The sequence below is a fragment of the Monodon monoceros genome, unplaced genomic scaffold, assembly GCF_005190385.1.
Source record: "Monodon monoceros isolate NGI ecotype Baffin Bay Population unplaced genomic scaffold, NGI_Narwhal_1 Super_Scaffold_12, whole genome shotgun sequence".
NCBI lineage: Eukaryota > Metazoa > Chordata > Mammalia > Artiodactyla > Monodontidae > Monodon > Monodon monoceros.
The window spans coordinates 147,186,701-147,209,613 of NW_021703768.1; the positions used below are offsets into that span (position 1 = coordinate 147,186,701).

The window sequence follows — 22,913 nt, forward strand, 5'->3', positions numbered from 1 at the left end:
CCGCTGGCAGGGGGATAGGGCGGCGCTGCCTGGACGAGGCAGTGGGTCCCCGCGCGCATGAATGTGTATTTCTGTAACATTCATGAAAACTGAGGGCTCACTTTGCCAGGCGTCTTCTAAGCAGTTGACACATTTCAACTCATTTCTTTCTGGCGAAAACCTACCACCCCCGTTTTACCGATGAGAGAACTGAGGCACGCAGTGGTTAAATGACTTGCATTGCAAAGCCAGGATTGGAACCCACACGGGTGTGGTCCAGAGTCCATGGTCAGGCCCAGGTTCGTTCACCTGCTCCTTCGTTCAGTTCCATGCTCATTCACTCATTCTTTCATTCATTCCTGTGCTCATTCTTTCACTCCCTTGTTCACTTGCTTGCACACTCATTCATGCAAGTATTCTTTTGCTCACTCATTCATTCACTCATTCATATATTCACTCACTCACACGTGTTTATTCATTTGCTCATTCATTCACTCACAATCCATTTACTGGTACAGCAGTCAAACATATGGCCTAGTCTTCTAGTATTTACAGTGCCCAGGCAGTCGGCAATATGTATCGAATCAAGGCCCACGGTTAAGGGGCTCAAGGTCCACTGGGGAAGCAGGCAGGCAAGTGTGGCTCTGGCTGTAACAGAGGAGGTGGTGAGAACTCATGGGGCTACAAGTCTGCTGCTCTTAAGACCTTATTTCTCTCTCTCTCTCTCTTTAAACTTTTTAAAAAATTGAGGTAAAAGTCACATGACAGGGTTTCCCTGGTGACGCAGTGGTTGAGAGTCCGCCTGCCGATGCAGGGGACGCAGGTTCGTGCCCCGGTCCGGGAGGATCCCACGTGCCGCGGAGCGGCTGGGCCCGTAAGCCATGGCCGCTGAGCCTGCGCATCCGGAGCCTGTGCTCCACAACGGGAGAGGCCACAACAGTGAGAGGCCCGCATACCGCTTAAAAAAAAAAAAAAGGTCACATGACAAAAAAGTACCATTTTAAAGTGTACAGTTCGGTGGCATTCAGTTGGCAACCATCACCTGTATTTAGTTCCAAGACGTTTTCATCACTCCAAAGGGAAATCCATACCCATTGGGCTGTCACTCCCCATCCTTCCCTCCCCCCAGCGCCTGGCAACCATGGACCTGCTTTCTGTTTGCGACCTTAGCTCTTGAAGTCACAGGTGGCACCTGAGCCAACCCAGCCTCCATTTCTGGGGGAACAAAAGGAGAGCAAGTTTCTCAGGGGACACAGCCCTATATGTCATTTACCTGCAGTGAACGCACAGATCTAAAGTTTGAGTTTTGACAGATTTATACACCTGTCCATAAGCCAAGAAAGTACCTGCCTGCCCCTTCTGAGGCAGCCCCCCTCTCTCCCGGGGCAGCCACTCTTCCGATTTTTCACTATAGATTATTGTGCCTCTTCTTGAACGTTACATGAATGGAATCATACAGTACATGCTTTTGTGTCTGGCTTCTTAATCTCAGCACAAGGTCTTTGAGATTCATCCCTGTTGATGGTGTATCAGAAGTTTGTTCCTTTTTTATTGTCCAGTAGTATTCCGTGATATGGATGCACCACAGTTTGTATATCTGAATGTTTGGGCTGTTTCTGGTCTTTCAGTCCCGCATCTTGAGGGAAAACTCTGGCCCCGGGCTCCTTGCCTACCACCACCCACACCACCATTGGGCAGGGAGGGGAGATGTATACGTTCAGGCTCCCCAACTCTCCAGGAGAAGAAAGGCAGCAGAATTTCTGAGCAGTTAGGAGCAGAGGGTTGGGAGTCACACGGATCTCTACTCCACACCTGGCTCTCCACTTGCCAGCTATGTGGCCTTAGCCAGGTGACCGAACCCTCTCTGTGCCTCAGTTTCTTCATCTGTAAATTGAGTTCGCGACAGCACCCACCTCGTGGGATTGTTGGGCAGGGGAACATGAGATGGTGTATGAAAGGGATGCAGCACAGCACCTGGCACATAGAAGGCGCTCAAGAAATAACAGCTAAGAAGCAAGAATCTCTGCCCATTTGCATGGGAGCTGAAGCACATGCCTGAAATCCAGGCTTAGGCAGACCAAATTATGAAGAGCTACCCACCCTCCAAGCTGCGGCCTTACTTGGGCATTTGAACGGTGTTGCCTTACACTCTTTTCCGTGGAAGATTTTGGTATTTCACCTCCAGGAAATGTAAAAAAAAAGATACAAATCGGAAGCAGCCTCTGATGGCTTAATGAGACTGAACAAGCCTGTGAGGAGTCACGGACTCTTGCTCCCGTTCATTTGTTCATTTAACAAGCCTTTATTGAGCCCCTCCAGCATCCCACGCCCCTTGGAGGGAAGGAGAGGGCCCACTGGAACATCATTGGCAGGTGGCAGGCATGAGCCTCAGTTTCCTTATCTGCCAGTAGTGCCTGCAGTGAGCTGGTTGACAGGGAGCACCTAGCACAGGTGCCTCGGGGCAATGTTCACAATTACATGCAGATGGGGAAATGAGATTAGAAGGAACGCTGTCTCTCTGTGATGGGATCATAGGTGAATTCCACTTCTTTCTTTACTACCTCTATGAGTTATCTTTTTTAATATATATGTAAAAACCCTTTTATAATCAGAAAGGGCAATAAAGTTATTTTTCTTTCTAAAGGTTATATGAGATAATGGAGAGGTCACTGACATGTGATCAAGGCTCAATAAATGTTTCCTTCCCAGGGAAAGAGGAAGTTGACATCGATTGCATCGGGGTAAAGGGGTTATGGGTGTTTTTCTTCTTCTTTTTTTTCCCCCAAGTTATCAACAATGATTTATAATCAGAAAAAAAAAAGTTATAATAAAAATAAGAAGAAAGCGAAACAGTCATGATTTTGTACGGTTTGAGCCTGGGTAATAGATACTCTGCTGTTGCTGGCACAACATGAGAACCAAAGAAATCCCACCATAAAGGGGGTCCCTCCCTCCCAGTTGCTGGAAGAACTGGGCTTCTGAGGGTGGTGCCCACAGTACCAAGTGGATAAATAAAAAGCAACTCATGTTAGTGTCAGGCAAATTCCTCTGGCTTCCTTTTCCTCAGTAGGAACAAGGGGGTAACATAGTTCCCTTAGAGGGTCTCAGCTGTGAAACTTCAGAATACGGACCCCTCATCCCTCCCTCACCTCTCTCAGACCACACTGGATAGACCCTCAACACCAAGCTAAAGCAGCATCTGGGGAAGGTTGTCAAGTTTAGGATGCCCGGTTACATTTGAATTTCAGAAAAATGATCAATAATCTCTTTAGTACAAGTATACCCCATGCAAGAGTTGTGACATCGTTATAAAAGAATTTGTTTTCTTTTTTTAATTTTGATTTTATATTGGAGTATAGTTGATTTACAATGTTGTGTTAGTTTCAGGCGTAAGGCAAAGTGATTCACTTATACATATATCCATTCTTTTTCAGATTCTTTTCCCATATAGGTTATTACAGAATATTGGGTAGAGAAGAATTTGTTGTTTATCTGAAATTCAAATGTAACATGGCATCCTATATTTTATCTGGCAACCCCCATCTGGGAAGTGTCCTCCCCATCTGGTGGGACAGGGGTGCACTGTATTTGCCCTGGAACTTGAGCCAAAATTAAGTCTCAGAAACAAAAAGGGATTCGTAGGCCTTGCCTATTTCTCTTACCTGATGAAATTGTGCTTTCAGCCCAGCATTCCTCCTGCAGGGGGGTCCGGCTGTAGCAGAGAGTACTGCTTCTCTGTGGCCAGACCCTCAGGTGCCCCCTCTTGTGACATTCAGTCTTTCCTCAAGATAGGGCAACTTAGCCCCTTTTAGATAAAGAATCCAGGGCTTGGAGAAGGGAAGTGACTTGCTTGTGAGTGGCAGAGCCAGGATTAGAACCCTTTAGTTCAGTGGTTCTCAGCCTTGGCTGCACGTTGAGATCACCTGGGGGGCTCTGAAAACCCCACTTCCCAGGTTGCAGCCAGACCAATTAGATCAGAACCTCAGGGAGGTGGTGGTGGGGGGGGTTGTGGCTCCCAGGCATTCAGATTTCTTAAAGGCTCCTCGGGTGATCCCAGGGTGCAGCCAGGATTGTGATCACAATGATCCTCTTTGCATGGGTGCCTGTCCCTCCTCCCTGCCTGGTACCAGGCTGAGCTCTTCAGACCTCTCAGTTCAGGGCATGGTATCATCACACAAGCCCCTTCCCTTGTTTTGACTTTTCTGCTTCATCTCCAATCCCCGCTCCCGTTCGCGCCTTCCCCTGCCCAGATAAGCATCACTCTGATGTTTGGCAGCCCTTGGGCGTGTGTGTCTTTTAAAAATATGTAGAGCTGTTTTGTATGCATAGGTAGATGGTATTGTGCTAAGGATCTTATTCTATTTTTCTTTTTTCACTTGCCCCATTTTAAGATTTATCCGTATCTGTCTCTCTGCTTCCTTGTTCTCTAATGGCCTCCCGCCTTGATGGACACCTGGGTTGCCCCCATGCAAACTGCATTGCTGGATACATTCTCCCACAGGGCTGCCCTGTGGCTGCTAGTTTACTGTTCTCAGGGGCATCAACCAGGATGGGCTTACTGGGGCCTGGAGTGGTCCATCCTGAGAGCCTTGATTTCTCCTGATGCTCCAGGTTACTTTCTGCTGATTTTAGTAGTTCTTGGACACAGGAGAAGAAGGTTCAGCCAGGTCATGCACACTTCTCCTGGCTCCTTTTCTCCAAGGAAGCCCTTTTCCAGAGCTCTGGAATGCAGGCCCCATGCTGTCCTGAGGCAGCCCTGTCCCTCTTCCAGGCAGCTCACTAGTGGTCAGTGTCATGGCCTTATCATCCTTCCTCTGTTGAGCAGTAGAAGGCTGGTCAGACTGAACATGGAATGCCAGCCCAAGGCCATGGCATCGCAGGCTATGCTGTCAGAAACCTTTGGTTGCGAGTGACAGAAACCAGTTCAATCTCACTCAAGCAAAAAAAAAAAAAAAAAAAGGTGGGGGGCGTGGGGAATTAATGTCTTCTGTGACTGAAAATTCCAGGGAACAGCTCCCTGTTAGACTGGCTTGATGCAGAGGCCCAAGAAATAGCACCCAGAATATTGGCCTGCCTTTATTTCTTGCTCAGCTGTAGTCTTTGTTGGTGTCATCCTCCACCAGGCTCTCCCTTTGGGTTGGGGGCAAGGCCACCAGCAGCTCCAGTCCCATGTCCCACGAACTAGCAGGAGAGCCGCTTTCCCACAAGGTCTAGCTAAAATCTCAAGATCTAACCTCGTTGATCTCCATGGCCAGAGGGATGGGATAGAGTGACTGGCCAAGTTAAGACTCCCTCCTCAAGGCAATGAGTGGAAATGGGGCAGGGGGAGTTCCCTCAAAAGAATAGTTGGGTGCTGAGACCAGAAGAAGCAGGGATTGGGTGCCTGATAGCCAGCAACAGTGGCTCTCCAAAGGCCTCATAAGGGAGTAATTAACCCCCCTTGAAAGCCTTGAGCCCTTTCGTTAATTTATTGGGCCTACTCTGTGCCAGACACCACGCTGAGGGCTGTACCTGGGTGATGTCTTCTGGTCCTCACAAGAACCCTGTCATCCCCATCGGCAGACCCAGCATGGATGGATAACTTGGCCAGGGTCACCTAACAGCTGGTGGTTCTAGAGTCAGTATCTGTTCACTAGTGTTATGAACAAACTGCTTGATAAAGACTTGAAGTTGTAGATCGAAATCAGAGCCTGCAGGTCTGAGTGCATCTCTCCATGCTGCAGATAAGGAAACAGAGGCCCAGAGAGGGGCAGGGATTTGCCTGAGGTCACCCAGCTGATCAGTGGCTGTGGTGGGCAAGGGGCTTTGGTCCAGGACCCGAGAGGTGCCTTGGCCTGGGACCTGTGAGCACCCACATCAGGCAGGGAGGAGCGGCTTCAGCTGGCTTCATCCGGAGCCCCACTGGGGAGCAGCAGAGGGTAATCGGCTTTTGCAGTTAACGTTTTCTTTACAAACAGCCCAGATCAGCGCCCAGCTCCCAGCCCCACAGGAAGGCATTTGCCTGGTAGGGTACCCCGAAGGCTTATCCTTTCCCAGTCAGGAGTGAGAGCTCCACTCTGTGGCCACGTCCTACTAGGGGCCCCTAAAGGCCCACTCTGTGCTGGGCATGGCACCAGGCACGTGGTTGCTCCTTCCACAGCTCTGCCATTCGTCCTCCCCGTGGGCCTGTGAGGCAGGTGTGAAACTCCCCAAATTGCAGAAGGAAGCTGAGGTCACAAACCGCACTGGCCAGGGACCAGCCGAGGTCTGTCTGCCCTGGTCCAGTCTTCTCTGGTTGGCAGCACCTTTCTCTAGCCTGTCTTTCCCTCTCCACAGAATCATCCCCATGAGCACATACAAGGGTTCTGGTAGCTCCCATCTTTAAAAGAAACTTCCCTTGACAATCTCTTTCACAGGCTACTACCATTTCTCTGCTCTCCTTCAGAGAGAAACTTTCTCAAAGGTGTTGTCTATACCACCCCCTCCCATTTCCCTCTTCAGCTCAACCCAGTGAACTTTTTTAAAAATATTTTTTAAATTATTTTTTTTTATTAATTTATTTATTTTTGGCTGTGTTGGGTCTTCGTTGCTGCGCACCAGCTTTCTCTAGTTGCGGCGAGCGGGGGCTACTCTTTGTTGCGGTGCGCGGGCTTCTCATTGGGTGGCTTCTCTTGTGGCAGAGCACGGGCTCTAGGAACGCAGGCTTCCGTAGTTGTGGCGCGTGGGCTCAGTAGTTGTGGCTCACGGGCTCTAGAGCACAGGCTCAGTAGTTGTGGCGCACGGGCTTAGTTGCTCCGCGGCATGTGGGATCTTCCCGGACCAGGGCTCGAACCCATGTCCCCTACGTTGGCAGGTGGATTCTTAACCACTGTGCCACCGTGAAATTTTTTTTTGATTAAAAAAATTTTTAATATGAAATTAAAAAGAAAACACAACTAGAAAGAAATCAATTCTCTTTAACATTATACAAAAAAGTATGAGTAGGCCCCAAAGGGAATGAAACATTATCACATTTGTTTACACCACCCTCTGGTTCTTCATATTATTTACTTTTCAAACAACAGAAAGTATAGTTGGCAATTTAAGGACTGGGGAAGAGATATCCCCAAAGCACATTTTCTACCATGTTTATTCTACACTGCGTATAGGTGTGCTCCCAGAGACAGCTTCTTCCACCTCTGCACTGGCAAAGGATTTCAGTTGTAGGTAAAATGGAACCTGCTCAGAAGCTGAGGGAGACAAGAAATGGTGGATCTGTAGCCTGGTGCATCGTCAATTCAAACAATGGGGCAGCTACCAGCTTGTAATTTTTAGGTTCTGCAAACAAGGCTTTCTCTTGAAGTTAAACCAAAAACAACTGCTTATATTCCTTAGGCTTTGTAATGTGTGCAGGAATATACGGATACTGAGGAGGTTCAACATTTGGTCGCTACTAGTTACCCATGTAGCCATCAATGACCCAGTCTGGCAGGACCCACCGTGATGCCCCAGTATCTCGGCCAGTGAGAGTTTTAGCCCTTCAACTTCATCTTCTCCTGGCTTAGGGCACCACCAGGTGCGTTGAAGAAAGTTGTTCCCAGCTGTGGCAGTAATACACGGGGTGGCCAGTGCTCGTGGACCAGCAGAAACCTTCTCACTCCAATTTTATCAAACTCCTCCCTAATGTGCTGAAACCTGGCTGCAATAGAGCCGTCCACACCGCTTCACTGGACTTCAGCCTGCAAACTCACCCTTCAGCCTCGTGCTGCCAAATCCAGAGCTGTCGTCTCCATCCTCCCACCAGGCCTCTCCCTGCTGCCACAGGACACCTCTCCCCGCCTCTCTGACCTGCTCGTGGCTCCGGGCCTCCAAAGCTCCTGCTTTTCCTCCCACCTCCTGAGCCTCTCCTCCTTGGCCCGCTTGCTGGCTCCTCCCCTGCCTGTCTCCATATGCTGACAGCTCCAGGATTCTATCCTAGGCCCTCTTCATTCTCTTTCCTTCTTACTTTTATTTTTTTTAATAAATTTATTTATTTATGTGTTTTTATATTTGCCTGTGTTGGGTCTTCGTTGCTGTGCGTGGGCTTTCTCTAGCTGTGGCGAGCGGGGGCTACTCTTCGTTGTGGTGCACAGACCTCCCATTGTCGTGGCTTCTCTTGTTGCAGAGCATGGGCTCCAGACGCGTGGGCTTCAGTAGTTGTGGCACGTGGGCTCAGTAGTTGTGGCTCACGGGCTCTAGAGCACAGGCTCAGTAGTTGTGGCGCACGGGCTTAGTTGCTCCGGGGCATGTGGGATCTTCCCAGACCAGGGCTCGAATCCGTGTTCCCTGCATTGGCAGGTGGATTCTTAACCACTGCGCCACCAGGGAAGCCCTCCTTCTTACTTTTAAATCATATACTACAACATGCACATAGATAAGTGCCTAAGGCCATTTCTCTCATCTACCCTCTTTCTCCAGATGATATGAGCCTGTCGCTGGGCCTTGAGTTCCATCTCTAAGCTGTTGGCTCCCAAATCCATATTCCCAGCCCTGACACCTCCCCTGAACTCCAGAGTTCCCTCCGCCTACTCACATCTCCTTCTGGCGTCCGAGAGGCTTCCCACATGGAACACGTTCACACAGCCATCCCTGTTGTCTGTAGATGGCACCACCCACGTGGTGCCTCAGCCAAAACCTCCGGGGTCATGCTGGACTCCTCTTTTCCTCCCCCGGCAATCATTCCGTCAGCGTGTCCTGTCACTTCTGCCTCCAGGACACGGCCCAAAGCAGTCCTTCTGAGACACGGAAGTGACTGATGGATGGTCCCCTCTGTCTCCAGTTCTTCCAGTCTTCATTTTCATCTTCACACACAGATGGTTTCTCTTGGGGCATAAATTCTGCTTTACCTCCAGGCCCAGACATAGTTGACCTGAGAGAGCCAGGGAAGAGAAAGAAAGGGAAGAACTGAGCTCCATCCCAGGCCAGAGGCAGGCCCTGGAGGTGGCCCAGGGAGAGTGGGAGGTCAGGGCACCCATCCCAGCCATTCCAGCCTCCGCGCGCCTGGCGTCGGACTGCTGCTGCATGATGGTGCTTGGTGGATGATCATGGCGGGGGGTGGGGGGGTACTTGTTGGACCCTTCCTCTCAGAGATATTAGGTCCCTGGGGACCACAACTCCACTTGGCCTGAGGCTGAGTCCCCATGCTGGGCAGCTGTAAGAGTTGAACAAGGACAGCTGAATTTTGGAGGCAGCGTTGCTTGTCATAAGGAGCCCGGCTTTGGAGTTGCGTAGCCTGAGATGGAATCCCATTTCTGTCACCGCTGGCTGTGTGACCTTGAATAACTCACTTCATCTCTCAAAGCTTCGGTGTTTCCCCACTATGAAATATGCCCATTTTGCAGAGCCGCGTGGGATAGTGGTAAGGATTGATAAGGGTAATGAGTGCAGGGAGGTGCTTCTGGTAGGTGCTCAAGTAAATGGTTGTGTATACTTTCATCAGGTCCAGGGAGTGGATTTGGAGACGAGTCACAGGTTAGAGCCAGGAAGTTCTGATAAGCTTCCTTGATGGCCTCTTGATGTGGCTGGATTTCTGCCTGTAGCCAGCTGGCTGATTCTCCATAGAGAAGCTTTGAGAGGTGGATTCTGAAGGGTCGGGCCTAGGCCAGCACTCTGCTATCTTGGGCCTGTCTCACTCAGGGACAATGCCTGATAGGGACAAAGCTCCTTATATAAAGGAAGGAGACCCAAGCTTTTCCAAGGGGCTACTGTTTGCCAGGTCCCAGGTTAAGTGCTGTCACATACTCTGTAGCACCAGCCTCAAAAACATAGCTTTCACCGCCTCAGAGACTTCACACATGCTGTTCCCTCTGCCTGAAATGCTTACTCTCTACCTCCCCGCCACCACTCCCTCAGCCTTCGTGTCATAGCTCCGTGATCAGAGACTGGGCTGTTCTGACCCACTCTCAGGCCCCACTTCTGACCAAGTCCCCCTTTGACATACACAGAGAATCCCAGTTCTATCACTTCCTGGCTGTGTGACTTGGAGTAACTCACCTTGCCTCTCGGAGTCTGAGTTCCCCACTGGAATGTGCCCGTCTTTCAGAGCATCGTGAGACGGCAGCTCTTGGTGGCAGTCATCACAGTTTGGAAGAAGAGTTAGTTTTCTGTCAGTTGCTTCATTAAAATCTGTCTCTCCCACTGCAATGAGAGCTCCATGGACCCAGAGGCCATGCCTGCTTGTTCTCCTCTTCAGCCAGTGCCCAGCACAGTGCTTGGCACATGGCAAGTGCTCTATACATTTTGTTAATAGACGTTTAAGGAATAATGATAATTACCATGTTTTGAGCACTTTGTGCCATGCTCTGTGCTAGACCACCGGTCCCCAACCTTTTTGGCACCAGGGACTGGTTTCGTGGAAGACAGTTTTTCCACGGACCGGGTGGTGGGGGGATGGTTTCCGGATGATTCAAGTGCATTGATTGATTATGGTCTCTGTGTAGTCAAACCTCTCTGCTAATGATAATGTGTGTTTGCAGTCGCTCCCCAGCACTTGCATCACCGCCTTGGCTCCACCTCAGATCATCAGGCATTAGATTCTCACAAGGAGCGTGCAACCTAAATCCTCGCATGTGCAGTTCACAGTAGGGTTGGCGCTCCTATGAGAATCTAATGCCGCCGCTGATCTGACGGGAGGCAGAGCTCAGGCGGTAATGTGAGCAATGGGGAGCGGCTGTAAATACAGATGAAGCTTCGCTCGCTTGCCCTCTGCTCACCTCCTGCTGTGCGGCCTGGTTCCTAACAGGCCATGGAGACTGATAGCGGGTCCGTGGCCCAGGGGTTGAGACCCCTGTGCTAGACTCTTTATAAAAGCATCTAATTTAATCTCTATAACAACATGGGTGGGAGTGTGGGGGGCAGGTATCATCATTATTCCATTTTTTTAAAAAATTTTATTTTATTTTTTTTATACAGCAGGTTATTAGTTATCTATTTTATACATATTAGTGTATACATGTCAATCCCCATCTCCCAATTCGTCACACCACCACCACCGCCCCCGCCCCCACCCCTTCCCCCGCTTGGTGTCCATACGTTTGTCCTCTACAGCTGTGTCTCAATTTCTGCCCTGCAAACCGGTTCATCTGTACCATTTTTCTAGGTTCCACATATATGCGTTCATATACGATATTTAAGCTGAGGAAGCTGAGACTTCAAGAGGTAAAGTGACTTACCTAAAGTCACATAGCCAAGAAGGGCTGAAGCCAAGACTCGAACCTAAGTGTACCCATCTCCAAGCCACGCTCTCAATTAGGATGCTATACTGAAGGACAGGCTCTTACGTGGAGCTGTTAGGGGCCGGGAGGAAGAGCTTTGGGGGTGGGGGACCGAAGCAGAGTGTGTTGGCAAGAGCAGAGGCCCAGGGCAAGCCATGGCTAATGCCTTTAGGCTTGGCCTCGCAGGATGACTGTAGTAGGGCAGCGAGCCCTGGGAAAATGCATTACGCCAAGAGGCTCCCAGAAACATCCACTTGTCTAAAATGCCTTTTCAAAAAAAGTGCTTGTTTTAGTCTGCTTTTATGCATGTTTTTTTTCTGATTACAAAATCAGTGCATGTTCATTAGCGAAAAATGAGAAAATCTGAAAACCATAAAGAAGCAAATTTCCACCCAGAGATAACCACCCTCAAATTTCTATGTATTTCCTTCCTATGTCTTTCCTCTGTATCCCATGCATATATTTCCCACATAATTAGAATCAAATCATATATTCGGTTTTGTATCCTCAGCTGTTCATTTAATATTATATCACGGGCATTTTCCCCTCATTGTTAAATATTAATTGAAAACTTGATTTTTCAAAATTTTGGGGTTTTTGATGATAAAACTTTGCAGTGTATATGTTTACTGTAGAAAAGTTGGAAAATACAGAAAAATCTGAAGAAAATCCCTCATAACCTCACCCACCTGAGAGATAATGACCATTAACATTTTGTTGTCTCTCTAGAACTTGATTTCCTATGCACATATAGTATTATAGACAGATACATACAGACACACGCACACATACATACTTTTTAAAAGGACCAAACTGAAATCCTACTTCTTCCCTCAGGTTATGGGGAAGCATCCACTAACGCAAGACAAATTCAAATGTCCACAGATCCCAAGCAAGTAGTTGAGATGGGTGAAGGGGCCAGCTCAGGGCCATGGGGAAGGAGAGCAAACAACCTCAGCAAAAGGGCAAGCTGTAACCCATTGATGACAGGCGAGAATTCAGGTCCTGTGTCACTAGACCTGATTTTCCAAGAGAGGCTATAAATCCAGTGTAAAGTGAATCTCCTGACTCTTAAGTACTGGCCACTAGTCCAAAAAATATTTTGAAAGACCAAGGGGTGATTTATTCAACAAACCCCTGGAAGGGGAAAAAAGAAGAGGCAACCATAGCTTAAAAGAGGCCAGTGACAATGAGTGGGCTTTATTTGGACCTTCATTCAAAGAAACTGGGAAAAAAGCATATTCTCACACACAGTATGACAAGAAGTCTTTAAATTTTAGAGAGACATACTGAAATTTTTTGAGATAAAATGGCATGTCTAGGATTTGCTTCAAAATAATATAGGAGGGAGAACTGATAGGGGCGTCAGTGAAACAAGATTGGCCATGAATGGTAATTGTTGAATCTGGGTAAACAGCATTCATTATACTATTTGTATGTTTGGGTTTTTTTTAATAAAAAGTTAAAAAAAAGAAAAAAAAAAACCCAAACACCAGTAGGCCAACCAGACAGGTCTGTGACCCAGCATCAGAACTTGGATGGCCAGTTTGCAAACTGCCCTGTGTGGAGCAGGGGTAGGGAGTAACATATGAGGCTCTCACCAGGGGTTAGGGCATGTTTTTTGCAAAACCATGTTTGTTATTATGATTTAATTTTATATTTGGAAAACTAAAGAGGAAGAAATATTTTTTTCCCCATGATATAAATTACAGAATGGTAACAAAATCTTAGCTAGAGTGGTTTGGTTTAAAAAGTCTGAGTAACACTTTTTCTTGCTTCCTTTACTTGCTTTGGTTAACAAGAAAATTTTGATCACAAAAACAACTTCAAAATACTTTCTTTCCCTGATATCTTTGTTATTCAGAGAGGCAGTCAGTCTCTGCTAGAGACCTCATTCATTTATTCATCCAGTAAACTACATAATAATGAAGGCTATCTGCCAAGCACTCTGCTAAGCCCTGAAACTTGGTGGTGAACAGACTGTCACAGACACGGCCCTCCAGGGACTCACATTCTAGATAGGGACAGTCAACAAGTAATCTGTTGATACCAAAGTATGAAGAGCTGGATGACAAACACTATTTTTATTTGCTTTTTTACTTAATATAGATCAAGAGCATTTTTTCATGTTACTAAAAATTATTCAAAAATATTTTCATGACTGTGACTTTTAAAACACGCCCCCTTAGTTTCCTGTCCTATACAATGAGGCCATTTCTTGCAGAAACCTTACACATTCAAAGGTGGGGTAGCACCCAGGCACTGTGCTCCCTGCTGCAGACACAGCAGTGAGGACAGGCCCATGCCCCGCCTTCTTTCAGAAGCAGCATGGAACCAGACAGCCCCGGGTTCGAGTCCTGACTTTGCCACTTAATTGCTGTGCAACCTTGGTCGTGCTCCCTAGCCCCTTTGTGCCTCAGCTCCCTTCTTTACCAAATGGTGGGTGATAACAGTACACACCTCACAGGTTGTATGAGGACTAAATGAGAACCTGTGAAAAGGAGCTTAAAATAACCTGTCACACAGTAAGGCCACAAACCCAAGGGTTTGCTCTTTCCCTTGGAGCTTATGTTCTAGTTGGGGAAGCAGACAATAATGATTTTTAAATGCCCTTTAAATATGTGTATGTGTAGCTGATTCACTTTATTATGAAGCAGAAACTAACACCAATTAAAAGAAAAAAAATCTTCAAAAGTATGAAAACCTCTGAGGGGGGTGGGAGGAAGGAAGAAGGGGGAAAGAAAAAAAGGGAGACGAGAAGACAGAAAAGAGGGAGAGGAAAGGATGGAGGGATGGGAGTACGAGAAGGAGGGAGGAAAAGGGAGGAAGGGCCTCATCTGCCCGTCCCAAAGATAAGAATAGTCAGGTGCACTCGGGATGATGCTTGATCCAATTCTGTGCACCTGAGGATCTTAAATAACCTCACGAAGGAATCAGAAGAAGAAAGGGAGGGCTCAGGTGGGGGTGGGGGCGTGGGGAGGGAAAGGCGGGGGCTCCTGGCCGGCTGCGCCCTCACTGCCCTTCTTCTGCCCTCCCCGCGCAGAGAGCGGGTTCGCCGACACGCTGACGCCCGCGCGCCTCGGCCAGGCCCGCTTCAGCGCGTGCCTGCCGCCCAGCAGCCACGACGCCGCTAACTTCGACAACAACGAGCTGGAGAACAACCAGGTTGTGGCCAAGCTGGGCCACCTGGCTCTGGGCCGCGCCCCGGGCCCGCCGCTCGCCGACCACGCGGCCGCCGCCATCCCGTGCGGGCCCCGCGAACGCCCGCGGCCCTCGTCGTCGCCGGCGCTGCTAGAAGCCGACCTGCGCTTCCACGCGACGCGCGGGCCCGACGTGAGCCTGTCGCTCGACCGCAAGGTGGCCTGCGCGCCGCGGCCCGACGGCGGTCGCACGCTTGTCTTCTCCGAGCGCCCGCTGCGGCCCGGCGAGAGCCTCTTCGTGGAGGTGGGCCGCCCGGGGCTGGCGGCGCCCGGTGCGCTGGCCTTCGGCATCACGTCATGCGACCCGGGCGGGCTCCGGGCCGCCGAGCTGCCCACCGACCCCTACGCGCTGCTCGACCGCAAAGAGTACTGGGTGGTGGCGCGCGCCGGGCCCGTGCCGAGCGGAGGCGACGCGCTCAGCTTCACTCTGCGGCCCGGCGGCGACGTGCTCCTGGGCGTCAATGGGCGCCCGCGCGACCGCCTGCTGTGCGTCGACACCACGCAGGCGCTCTGGGCCTTCTTCGCCGTGAGCGGCGGCGCCGCAGGCCAGCTGCGCCTCCTCGGTGAGTCCCCCGACCGCGCTTTTGCGGGGCTCACCCCGGGAATCCTGGCGCCACTGGATAGGTAGCCGGAGCCACTGCTGAAGGCCAGCCGGTGGTCCCCTAAACTTGAGCGCGCATCAGAACCACCTGGCCTCCACCTAGAGTTTCCCATTCAGTGGGGGTGGGTCCTGAGAAGATGCATTTCTAACCAGTGCCCCGGGGATGCCTTTGTCGTAGCTCCCTGGACCACACTTTGTCCACACCAACCCAAGTACCCGCTGGTGTCAGAGCCTGGCAGGTAAATTGTCTGTGCAATTTTTATTTCCATTATTATGATTTATTATAAATATTTTTACATATGTAATGTATATTAAGTGTAGGAGAAAAAGAAAATACAACTACATTTAAAAGAGGAAAATGAGAATAACACCGTCCACAGAAAGTGGAACGCAGGCTTGAACCATCCCGTTTTGAGATTGAGTCTTGCCTTCATTCATGCCACAAATAGACACGCAGCACCCTCCTCCAGCTGTGGGCCAGGCCCTGAGCTCGTGGGATGGGGCACAGCAGAGGAGAGGACACAGACCGTGGAGCGCCCTCACGTCCTCACAGACACCCAAATGGAGATTTGCACGGTGTGGTGTTCGCTACAGCAGAGGGGCTTCTCTTCTCGCCAGCTTGGTGGAGCGGGGCTGGTGATCAGGGAAGGTTCCCAGAGAGCACAGCTCCATGTTCGTGTTTCAAGAAGTAAAGTCCAAACGATAACAGAAACGATGAACATTTCATATGTCACCTCATTCAGTTTTATCCTCCTGAAAATTGAAGCACAGGGAGATTAAATAACTCCCAGTCACGTGGCTGGTCAGCCATGAAGATGCTGGGCAAATCAGAGAATCCCTGAGCCTCAGTTCCCTTCAGTGTAGAAAGGGAGTGATGGCGTGCATCGTGGGGTTGTTGTGAGGACGAAATGATGAGGTGCATGTAATGCTTTTAAGCAGGTGCCTGCCACATGCGGCATGTTTAATAAGTAGCAATAGTCACGACAGTGACTGTTGCTGTTTGACTGAGGACAGAGGAGGAACAGGGTAGTGGTGGTTGTAATTTGGTTGGTTTGGGGTTTTTTGTTTTTTGTTTTTTGTTTTTTTAAGGGACCATCAGACAATAGTCATCATTTCAGCCTGAGATGAGTTGTCCAGGTTCCCACTGGGGCTTTGCAAGAACTAAGCCTAGAGTCATTCTCTCCCCCTCCCCAGCACCTCCAGAAGAACCACGATGAGCCTTTGAGTGGTCAGGAAGAGAAGGCAGGAGAAGCTAGAAAGGAAGTGACTGCTTTTAGAGGCCAGGGACTTGCCCTCCTGATCCCCGTCTGACAGCAACCCTGGTTCTGTAATCTGTCCATCCATCCTCAAGTAGGGTAAGGGAAGGGGCATGTCTCTTCACATCAGAGATAACCCATCATTATCTGAACCAACAGTGACTTCAGGGAAGAAGACCCATCCATGTTGAACACTAGTTGGGAGTCTTGTAGTTGCAAGTAACGAAACCCCACTCACAGTGCCCTAAGCAAAGAAGGAATTTGGGGGGGTACACACATGCCTCAGAAGTCTGGGAGTATATTGGATGGATTCAGGAACAGCTGGATCTAGGTGTTGAAAGGATGTCATCAGGATTCCACCTGAAAGCTGTACTTTCCTCTGTGTTGGCTTGACTCTCAGGCAGGCCCTACAGCACCAGGCTCACCTCCCAATGGAATGGGCCCCTTCTTTCCTAGTAGTTCTAGTAAAAGTCACAGAATTTGGCCTTGCAGGCCTTGTTTGAACCACCACTGAGACCAAGGGTGGAAGTTCTTATTGGCCTGGCCTAGATCGTGTGTGTGAGGGTGAAGTAGTGCCTCAAACAAAATTCCAGTGCTGTTTCTGAAATGAACAAGAATGGAGGCTAGGCAGCAAAGACCAGATGTCTATCACACATGTACGATTCCATCAGTTCTTAGCAGAACCCTGTGAGGTAGCTCTTGTCCTCCCATTAGATACATGAGGACGTGAAGGTGCAAAGCAGTGGAGAGCCAGGGACTAGCAGAGCAGAGCCCACCTCCCACTGCCCCTGATGGAGTCTCTTTGGTCTCAGGCACCCTGCAGTCCAGCCCTGCAACCACATCCCCATCAGGATCCCTCAGTGGCTCCCAGGACGATAGCGATTCCGACATGGCCTTCAGTGTCAACCAGTCCTCCTCGGCATCTGAATCATCCCTGGGTAAGGAAGGGCAAACCTTCAGGGATGGGGGAGTGGAGGGTGCAGGGAGACAGGGGCTCGCCCTGGTGGCTGTACCAGCCCTTCCTGGGGCTAAATAAGGTGGCTGCCTTTCCCCCGCATCCTTTCCTTCTTCAGCTGTAGGGAGGAGAAACATCTGGATATGGCATCCCAGAGGGTGATAATGGTGCTTGATGCTTGGGGGTAGGAGCGTAGGAAAGGGGGCAAAACCCAGGAGAATAACCAAAACTGCTGTCTCCCAAAGTTGTCCTCCCATGGATTCTGCCATAGAAGCCCTGCCTTCTTGGGATTGCCCCAGCAGAGCCCACCTGAGAACCACGGATTAAGGTCTGCCTGTTCCCCCTTTCTGCAGTGACGGCCCCCAGCTCCCCACTGAGCCCACCAGTGTCCCCCGTGTTCTCCCCACCGGAGCTGGCGGGCAGCAAGAACAGCGAGTGCGCGGTGTGCTTCGATGGCGAAGTGGACACAGTCATCTACACGTGTGGACACATGTGCCTGTGCCACGGCTGCGGCCTGCGGCTCAAGAGGCAGGCCCGGGCCTCCTGCCCCATCTGTCGGCGGCCCATCAAGGACGTCATTAAGATCTACAGGCCGTAGCCTGGCCCGCCGACGGCCTTGACCAGAGCAAGGTCACCTTTCTGAAGCCCACCCCCACCCCGGGCCGGGCAACCACCATGGCCGCCGGGGAGTCCAAGGGCAGCAGCTATCTTGCCTGCCGCTCTCCAGTGGTGGGCAAGGCGTGACACTCGTGGACACGAGGCCCCCGGGGGTCTCAGTCCAAGTGAGGGTTGCTTCTGGCTCGAAAGTGCTTTGCCCCCAAAAGGCCGTCCCAAGAGCGAGCTCAGGAACTGCCTGGCAGACTGCCCTGTCCCCCGGTGACCTCTCAGCTGAGAAATGGCGTCCTGTGTGCAATGCCTTTTGCTGGGGTTGGGTTGAGTGTGTGTGAGAGAGGGGGAGGGGAGGGAGGGAGACAGTCCAGAGAGGGCGAGTGTGTGAGAATGACCTAGAGAGAACGTGTAGGTATTTATCCAGGGATCCTGGCTCTAGGAGGTTATTTAACACTAAGGAATGTGCAATCCGGAGCCCAGACGGTAGCGTGACTAGAAGTTGTTCACTTTACAGGGCTGTGACGTCAGCTGGTTTTGAATGTACAAAGCCTGCACCTAAACAGAACTCCCTCAGGTGGTATAGAAAAGGGACACTCAGATTTTCTAAGGCGAGGAAAAAATAGCTCATTGTTTACAGCTCCGAAGCGGCAACTCCTTGGGGAGTAGTTGGGCGGAGAACATAAGAGAACAATTTGCTTTTTCAGTTTCTAACTCAGTCTTGGAGAGGAGTTTTGACTGGGTGCTGGGGCCAGAGCTCTGGGCGGTGTCTTCTCCAGAAGCCTTGTCACCCCTTCAGCCCCAGACAGCCTAATTACAAGCACACCACCCCTTGACTCCATCCCTATATGCTTTTAGTCTGTAGCATCCTCACCGTCTCCAAGGAGAAGACAAGCAACAGGTTCCCTTTTCCTGGGGCAGGGGGAAAGAATCCTAGATGCCGGTGAGCCACCTGGGGTTGGAAAGGGTCACTCCGAAGCTCTCCATATTTCCTGCTGAAATACGGGGCCTGGCATTTGCCAACGGCTGTGGGCATCACCAGGATGACCTGCTGGCCAAGTAGGGGAAGGAAGCAGGGCTTTGCAACCAGTCTTTGTCCTGATTCTCAGCTTATCTCCCCCTGGTGATTACTAAGATGTTAACTGTTCATTAGGGTGTTAACTAGGAACTGAGACACTCGCTGAAAATGCTGACACTGGGACTATCCCCCTCCCCAGGGTTATTTGCTGGGCACTTCCTGGGACCCTGGCCCTGCCCCAACCCCCTCCTCCCCCTCCCCTCCCCCCTCCCCCCTGCCTGGGCCCATCTCTGCAGACTCCCGGACCACAGCTGAGCTGATGGGCTGGGAGGCCTGCAATTCCCTTCTGGGCCCCACCTCTGCCCTGTCTTGTGCTGTACCTTTAGGGAGGTCCCTGGGCCTCTCTGTTTCTCAGTTCCCGATCTGTCCAAGAGGAAGCCTGCTACCTGCCCACTCCAGAGCTCTTGGCAGGACTGGCACATTTTAAAAGGCCCAAGACACCTTGCAAAGAGCAGGTATTGTTTTTAGTCCAATTCTTAATCTGTTCCTCTGTTGAGGGAAGCAGGGAAGGGAGGACATTCAGAGTTTTTGCCTTCATGTAACAAGTGTTGGTTGCGTGTCTGGGGTCCCCCTCGTCAGATCAAGGCCCATAAGGCCAGTCAGTCCTTGCCCTTGTGATGCTCCAGGTCTTGGACCATCTGCTTCTCTTCTGCCTGGTATTCCGACCTGATCTCAACTTCAGAAACCCTCCTCTTGCCCCTTCAAGGATCCCTGATTAGTTCTTTTTCCCTTATGAACTTGGGAAACATGCCCAGGTTTTAATTTTGCAGCAGAATCTTTAGGGGAGTGACTGGCACCCCAGCATTTGCCAAGATAAGAGTTTGCAAACCTAGGCGGCGCTCGGCACCCAGCTGAATTTGGTCCGCTGGAGCCTTCCATTTCCCCCACGTGCTGGGTGTGGGCAAGGCCACGCACAGGCCCCATGTGAGAGGGCTAGTCACCCACAGGACCGTGGTTCTCCAGGCAGCAGCTCCACTGACTGGATTGAGCCACAGTCACAAGCCCCGGTGGTCTCGGCGGCCTGGGGGAGCCAGCTCCTCTCTCTTGTCCCCTCGGGTTCCAGCCAGGGTCAGTGCAACCACTGCCAGGAATCCAGGGATCAAGGGCCTGGACCCAGGGTGGACCAGACCATGTGCCTGGTGACCTATTACCTGGGAAGAAAGGAGCTGGTGGCCTGTTTAACATGCTCTGCAGCTGCTATAAATAGCCTCCCTGTTTCCAAGAGGAATTAAGGGTGTGTTTATCTTCTAAAAACCAGACATTTCCTGATGCTCTAAACTGATTTCTTCAGCGCTGCAGAGGAGCTGCCCACACCGCCCTCTAGGTTCTGTCTGGAGAGGGGGCAGGATGGAAGAAGGAAGGGAACCACTCTCCTTTATTTGGCATCACTGTGTGCCCGGCACTGGGCTGGAGAGGTGCATCCCCATGTCAATCCTGTGAGGGAGGTCTTAGTACCATATTGAGTCGTATCAAAGACACCACTGATGACAAAACACACCATTCTATGTACCACTAAGGGAAAAACACTGCCGATTTCAACTATAAGGTGCCACAGCTATTCGATTCATTTTACTCCGACATAAGTGGAGAAGCTGTGCTCCTAGAATCAGTGAAATACGACACTATCTCCAGTTGGCAGGTAAGAGAACTAAGGTGCTGGAAGTGAAGCAGGGGGTGACAGGACTGGGCTTCAAACCCAGGAGCGCGTGATGCCAAAACCCACGCTCTCCGCTGCTTGGCCCCGAGCCCAGAAAGCTCGAGACTGCTTGAGTTTTCTTCCTTGAAGCTCACCTGGGCAGCGCCTGGAGAGAGCTGGGCACCCGCCCCTGTGTGAGGGTTCCAGCCCCAGAATGCGGCCCCTGTGCCGCCCGGAACCCTGGGAGCACAAGTGTCCTTCCTTTCAGGCTTATCTGCTTACTGCCCACCTTCTCCCGGCAGAGCTGAGCCACGTGTGAGCTTGGGTCCAACCCAAGCCTCCTCCTGTTACATGGGGGTGCCCATCAGAGGCAACTTTGGGGAGACACTTGTCCCACCACCTTCCTGGGCCTCATGACCACCAACCCCTAAGTATGGCCCCCAGCGCGAGGACAGGAAGACCAGAGGATGCCCCCTTTGTTGTGGTCTGGTGCCTGTTCATTCTGAACCACCAGAGAAATTGAGCTGTTTCCAAGTCAAGACAAACTCCTTTTTCTAGCCCATTCTCAGAACTGGGAGTCTTCTGGGATTTAGCTACCCAGGGCAGCTGCTCCCCTAAGTACAGCAATGCTTTTTCAGTCATCCGACAACCACTGGTCAGCGTGGCCTGTGTTCTGGACAAAGGGATGGGAACCGGGTCTAAAGACAAGGCCTGCAGGGAGCTCGCAGTCCAGAGCAGGAGGTGGGCAGATTTGTAAACTTGTATTTGACCCATCTAGTGCTGGGTCCTGTGGTAGCACTTAGTAGGTACTCGTTAAAGATTTACTGAGTAAATCAGAAATCAGGTTGAGTCTTCAGGGTTTGGTAAAACACCATGCATACATGCACGCAAAGTCATTCAACAGACATTTGCTGCGTGCCCACCAGGCGTGGGGTGCTGGGAGGACGGAGCTGAGAGGACAGGACCCCAGCTCTAATGTCAGAGGGAGTGATATTATGAGACATTTGGGGCAGAGTCCATGGGCTTTCCTGGCCATTCTGTTGCCTCGGGGGTCTATCTTAGTGAGTACACAACTGCTTTCCAGACCCAGAGCCCCCTGCACACTTCAGAAAGCCTTCTCTGAATTAGGAATGCCGGGCATCTCGTAGTCACTGAGTTGCTGCCGAAATGGCCTTGGACAGAACCCTCAAGAGCCCCACCGACCGATAATCGCCTTCAGGTCTTGCCAGGGAGACACAGGGAGGTAGCTACCTGCTACTTTCAGGCCTTGGGACTGGTGGCTGGCAATCAATCCCCAAGTCGACAGAGAACCCCCAGTCAGTTCCAGAATAGGGTTGTGCAAACTCTTGGCAAATGAGAGGCAGTCACCTTCCGCTGCTCAATCCTGTCTCTGACCCGGTTCTGGCAGAAGGACTCCGGCTCAGGAACACGTGTCCTCCCGGCATCTCTCGGTATTTAATTTTCTCACCGTCTTTCCCAAGTCCCTAGTGAGATGACTTGTACAACAATTTGTCTGTGCCTTATGAAAGTGTCTGTGCACTTTTAATCCTTTTTGAAAGCAACTTTAAAAAGTGGGCCGGGGACTAGCATACGTGGTAGTGTTCTAGAAATTTGTGCTCATCACTGAAACCCTTCTGCATTGTGTATTTGATGTTGGAGTGAAGAAGTGTACGTCCCCCGCCCCACCCCACTACCTGTGTACAGACCTTTTTAAAAATGTCTCTTTTTCTGATTCAATACTGTGACCTCTCCAATACAGTCTAATCTTTGGAGATCTGTAATAAAGATTTCAAAACCTGGGGGGAATGGGTGGGGAAGGGTTTGCACTGGTCCTGTGTGTTGTGCTCTTGCGTGTTGTGTGTTTTGATTTTTGTCTGTTTTTATCCGTTTTATATTAACATAATTTTCCTGTTTAAAAAAACAAATACAACTTTGGCTTGTTAAGAAAGTCTCTTCAGGACTCAGTTTTAAAAATCACAGTTGCCGACACAGTTGGGGAGTGGAGGTGAGGGATACAAATCATTGCCAGCCTTGAGGAGACAATTTGCAAAATGTCTATAGAACCCTGAGAATATTCAAGCCTTTTGCCAAGTAACTCCTGAGAAAATATCCCCAGGAAGTAATTCTTGTTGAGGATAAGCTCTATATGTAAAGATGTTCATTGCAGCATTATTTATAATGATGAAAAACTAGAAGCAAGCCTGATGACCAACAACCAGGGTTTATAGTTGTCCCCCACCATTCTATCATCAGGGGATTGGCTCCAGGACCACCCTGCCTTGGAGTATCCACGGATGCCCAAATCCCTTATATAAGATGGTGTCGTATTTCCATATAACATACGCATATCCTCCCATATACTTTAAATCATCTCTAGAGTACTTATAATACC

The 22,913-nt window shown here is 50.4% G+C and overlaps 1 protein-coding gene and 1 pseudogene across 1 annotated transcript in view; one reads left to right on the plus strand and one right to left on the minus strand.

Moving 5' to 3' along the window:
• Positions 1–19,102, plus strand: part of NEURL1B (neuralized E3 ubiquitin protein ligase 1B) — a 37,923-nt gene extending 18,821 nt beyond the window's left edge. Inside the window, exons 3-5 of the mRNA XM_029218406.1 lie at positions 14,233–14,952; positions 17,059–17,184; positions 17,555–19,102. Coding sequence (XP_029074239.1) covers positions 14,233–14,952; positions 17,059–17,184; positions 17,555–17,799 — 1,091 coding nt within the window. The 3' untranslated portion in view covers positions 17,800–19,102. The remainder of the gene's footprint in view (positions 1–14,232; positions 14,953–17,058; positions 17,185–17,554) is intronic.
• LOC114891687 lies at positions 7,155–7,886 on the minus strand (annotated as a pseudogene).
• Positions 19,103–22,913: the final 3,811 nt, after the last annotated feature.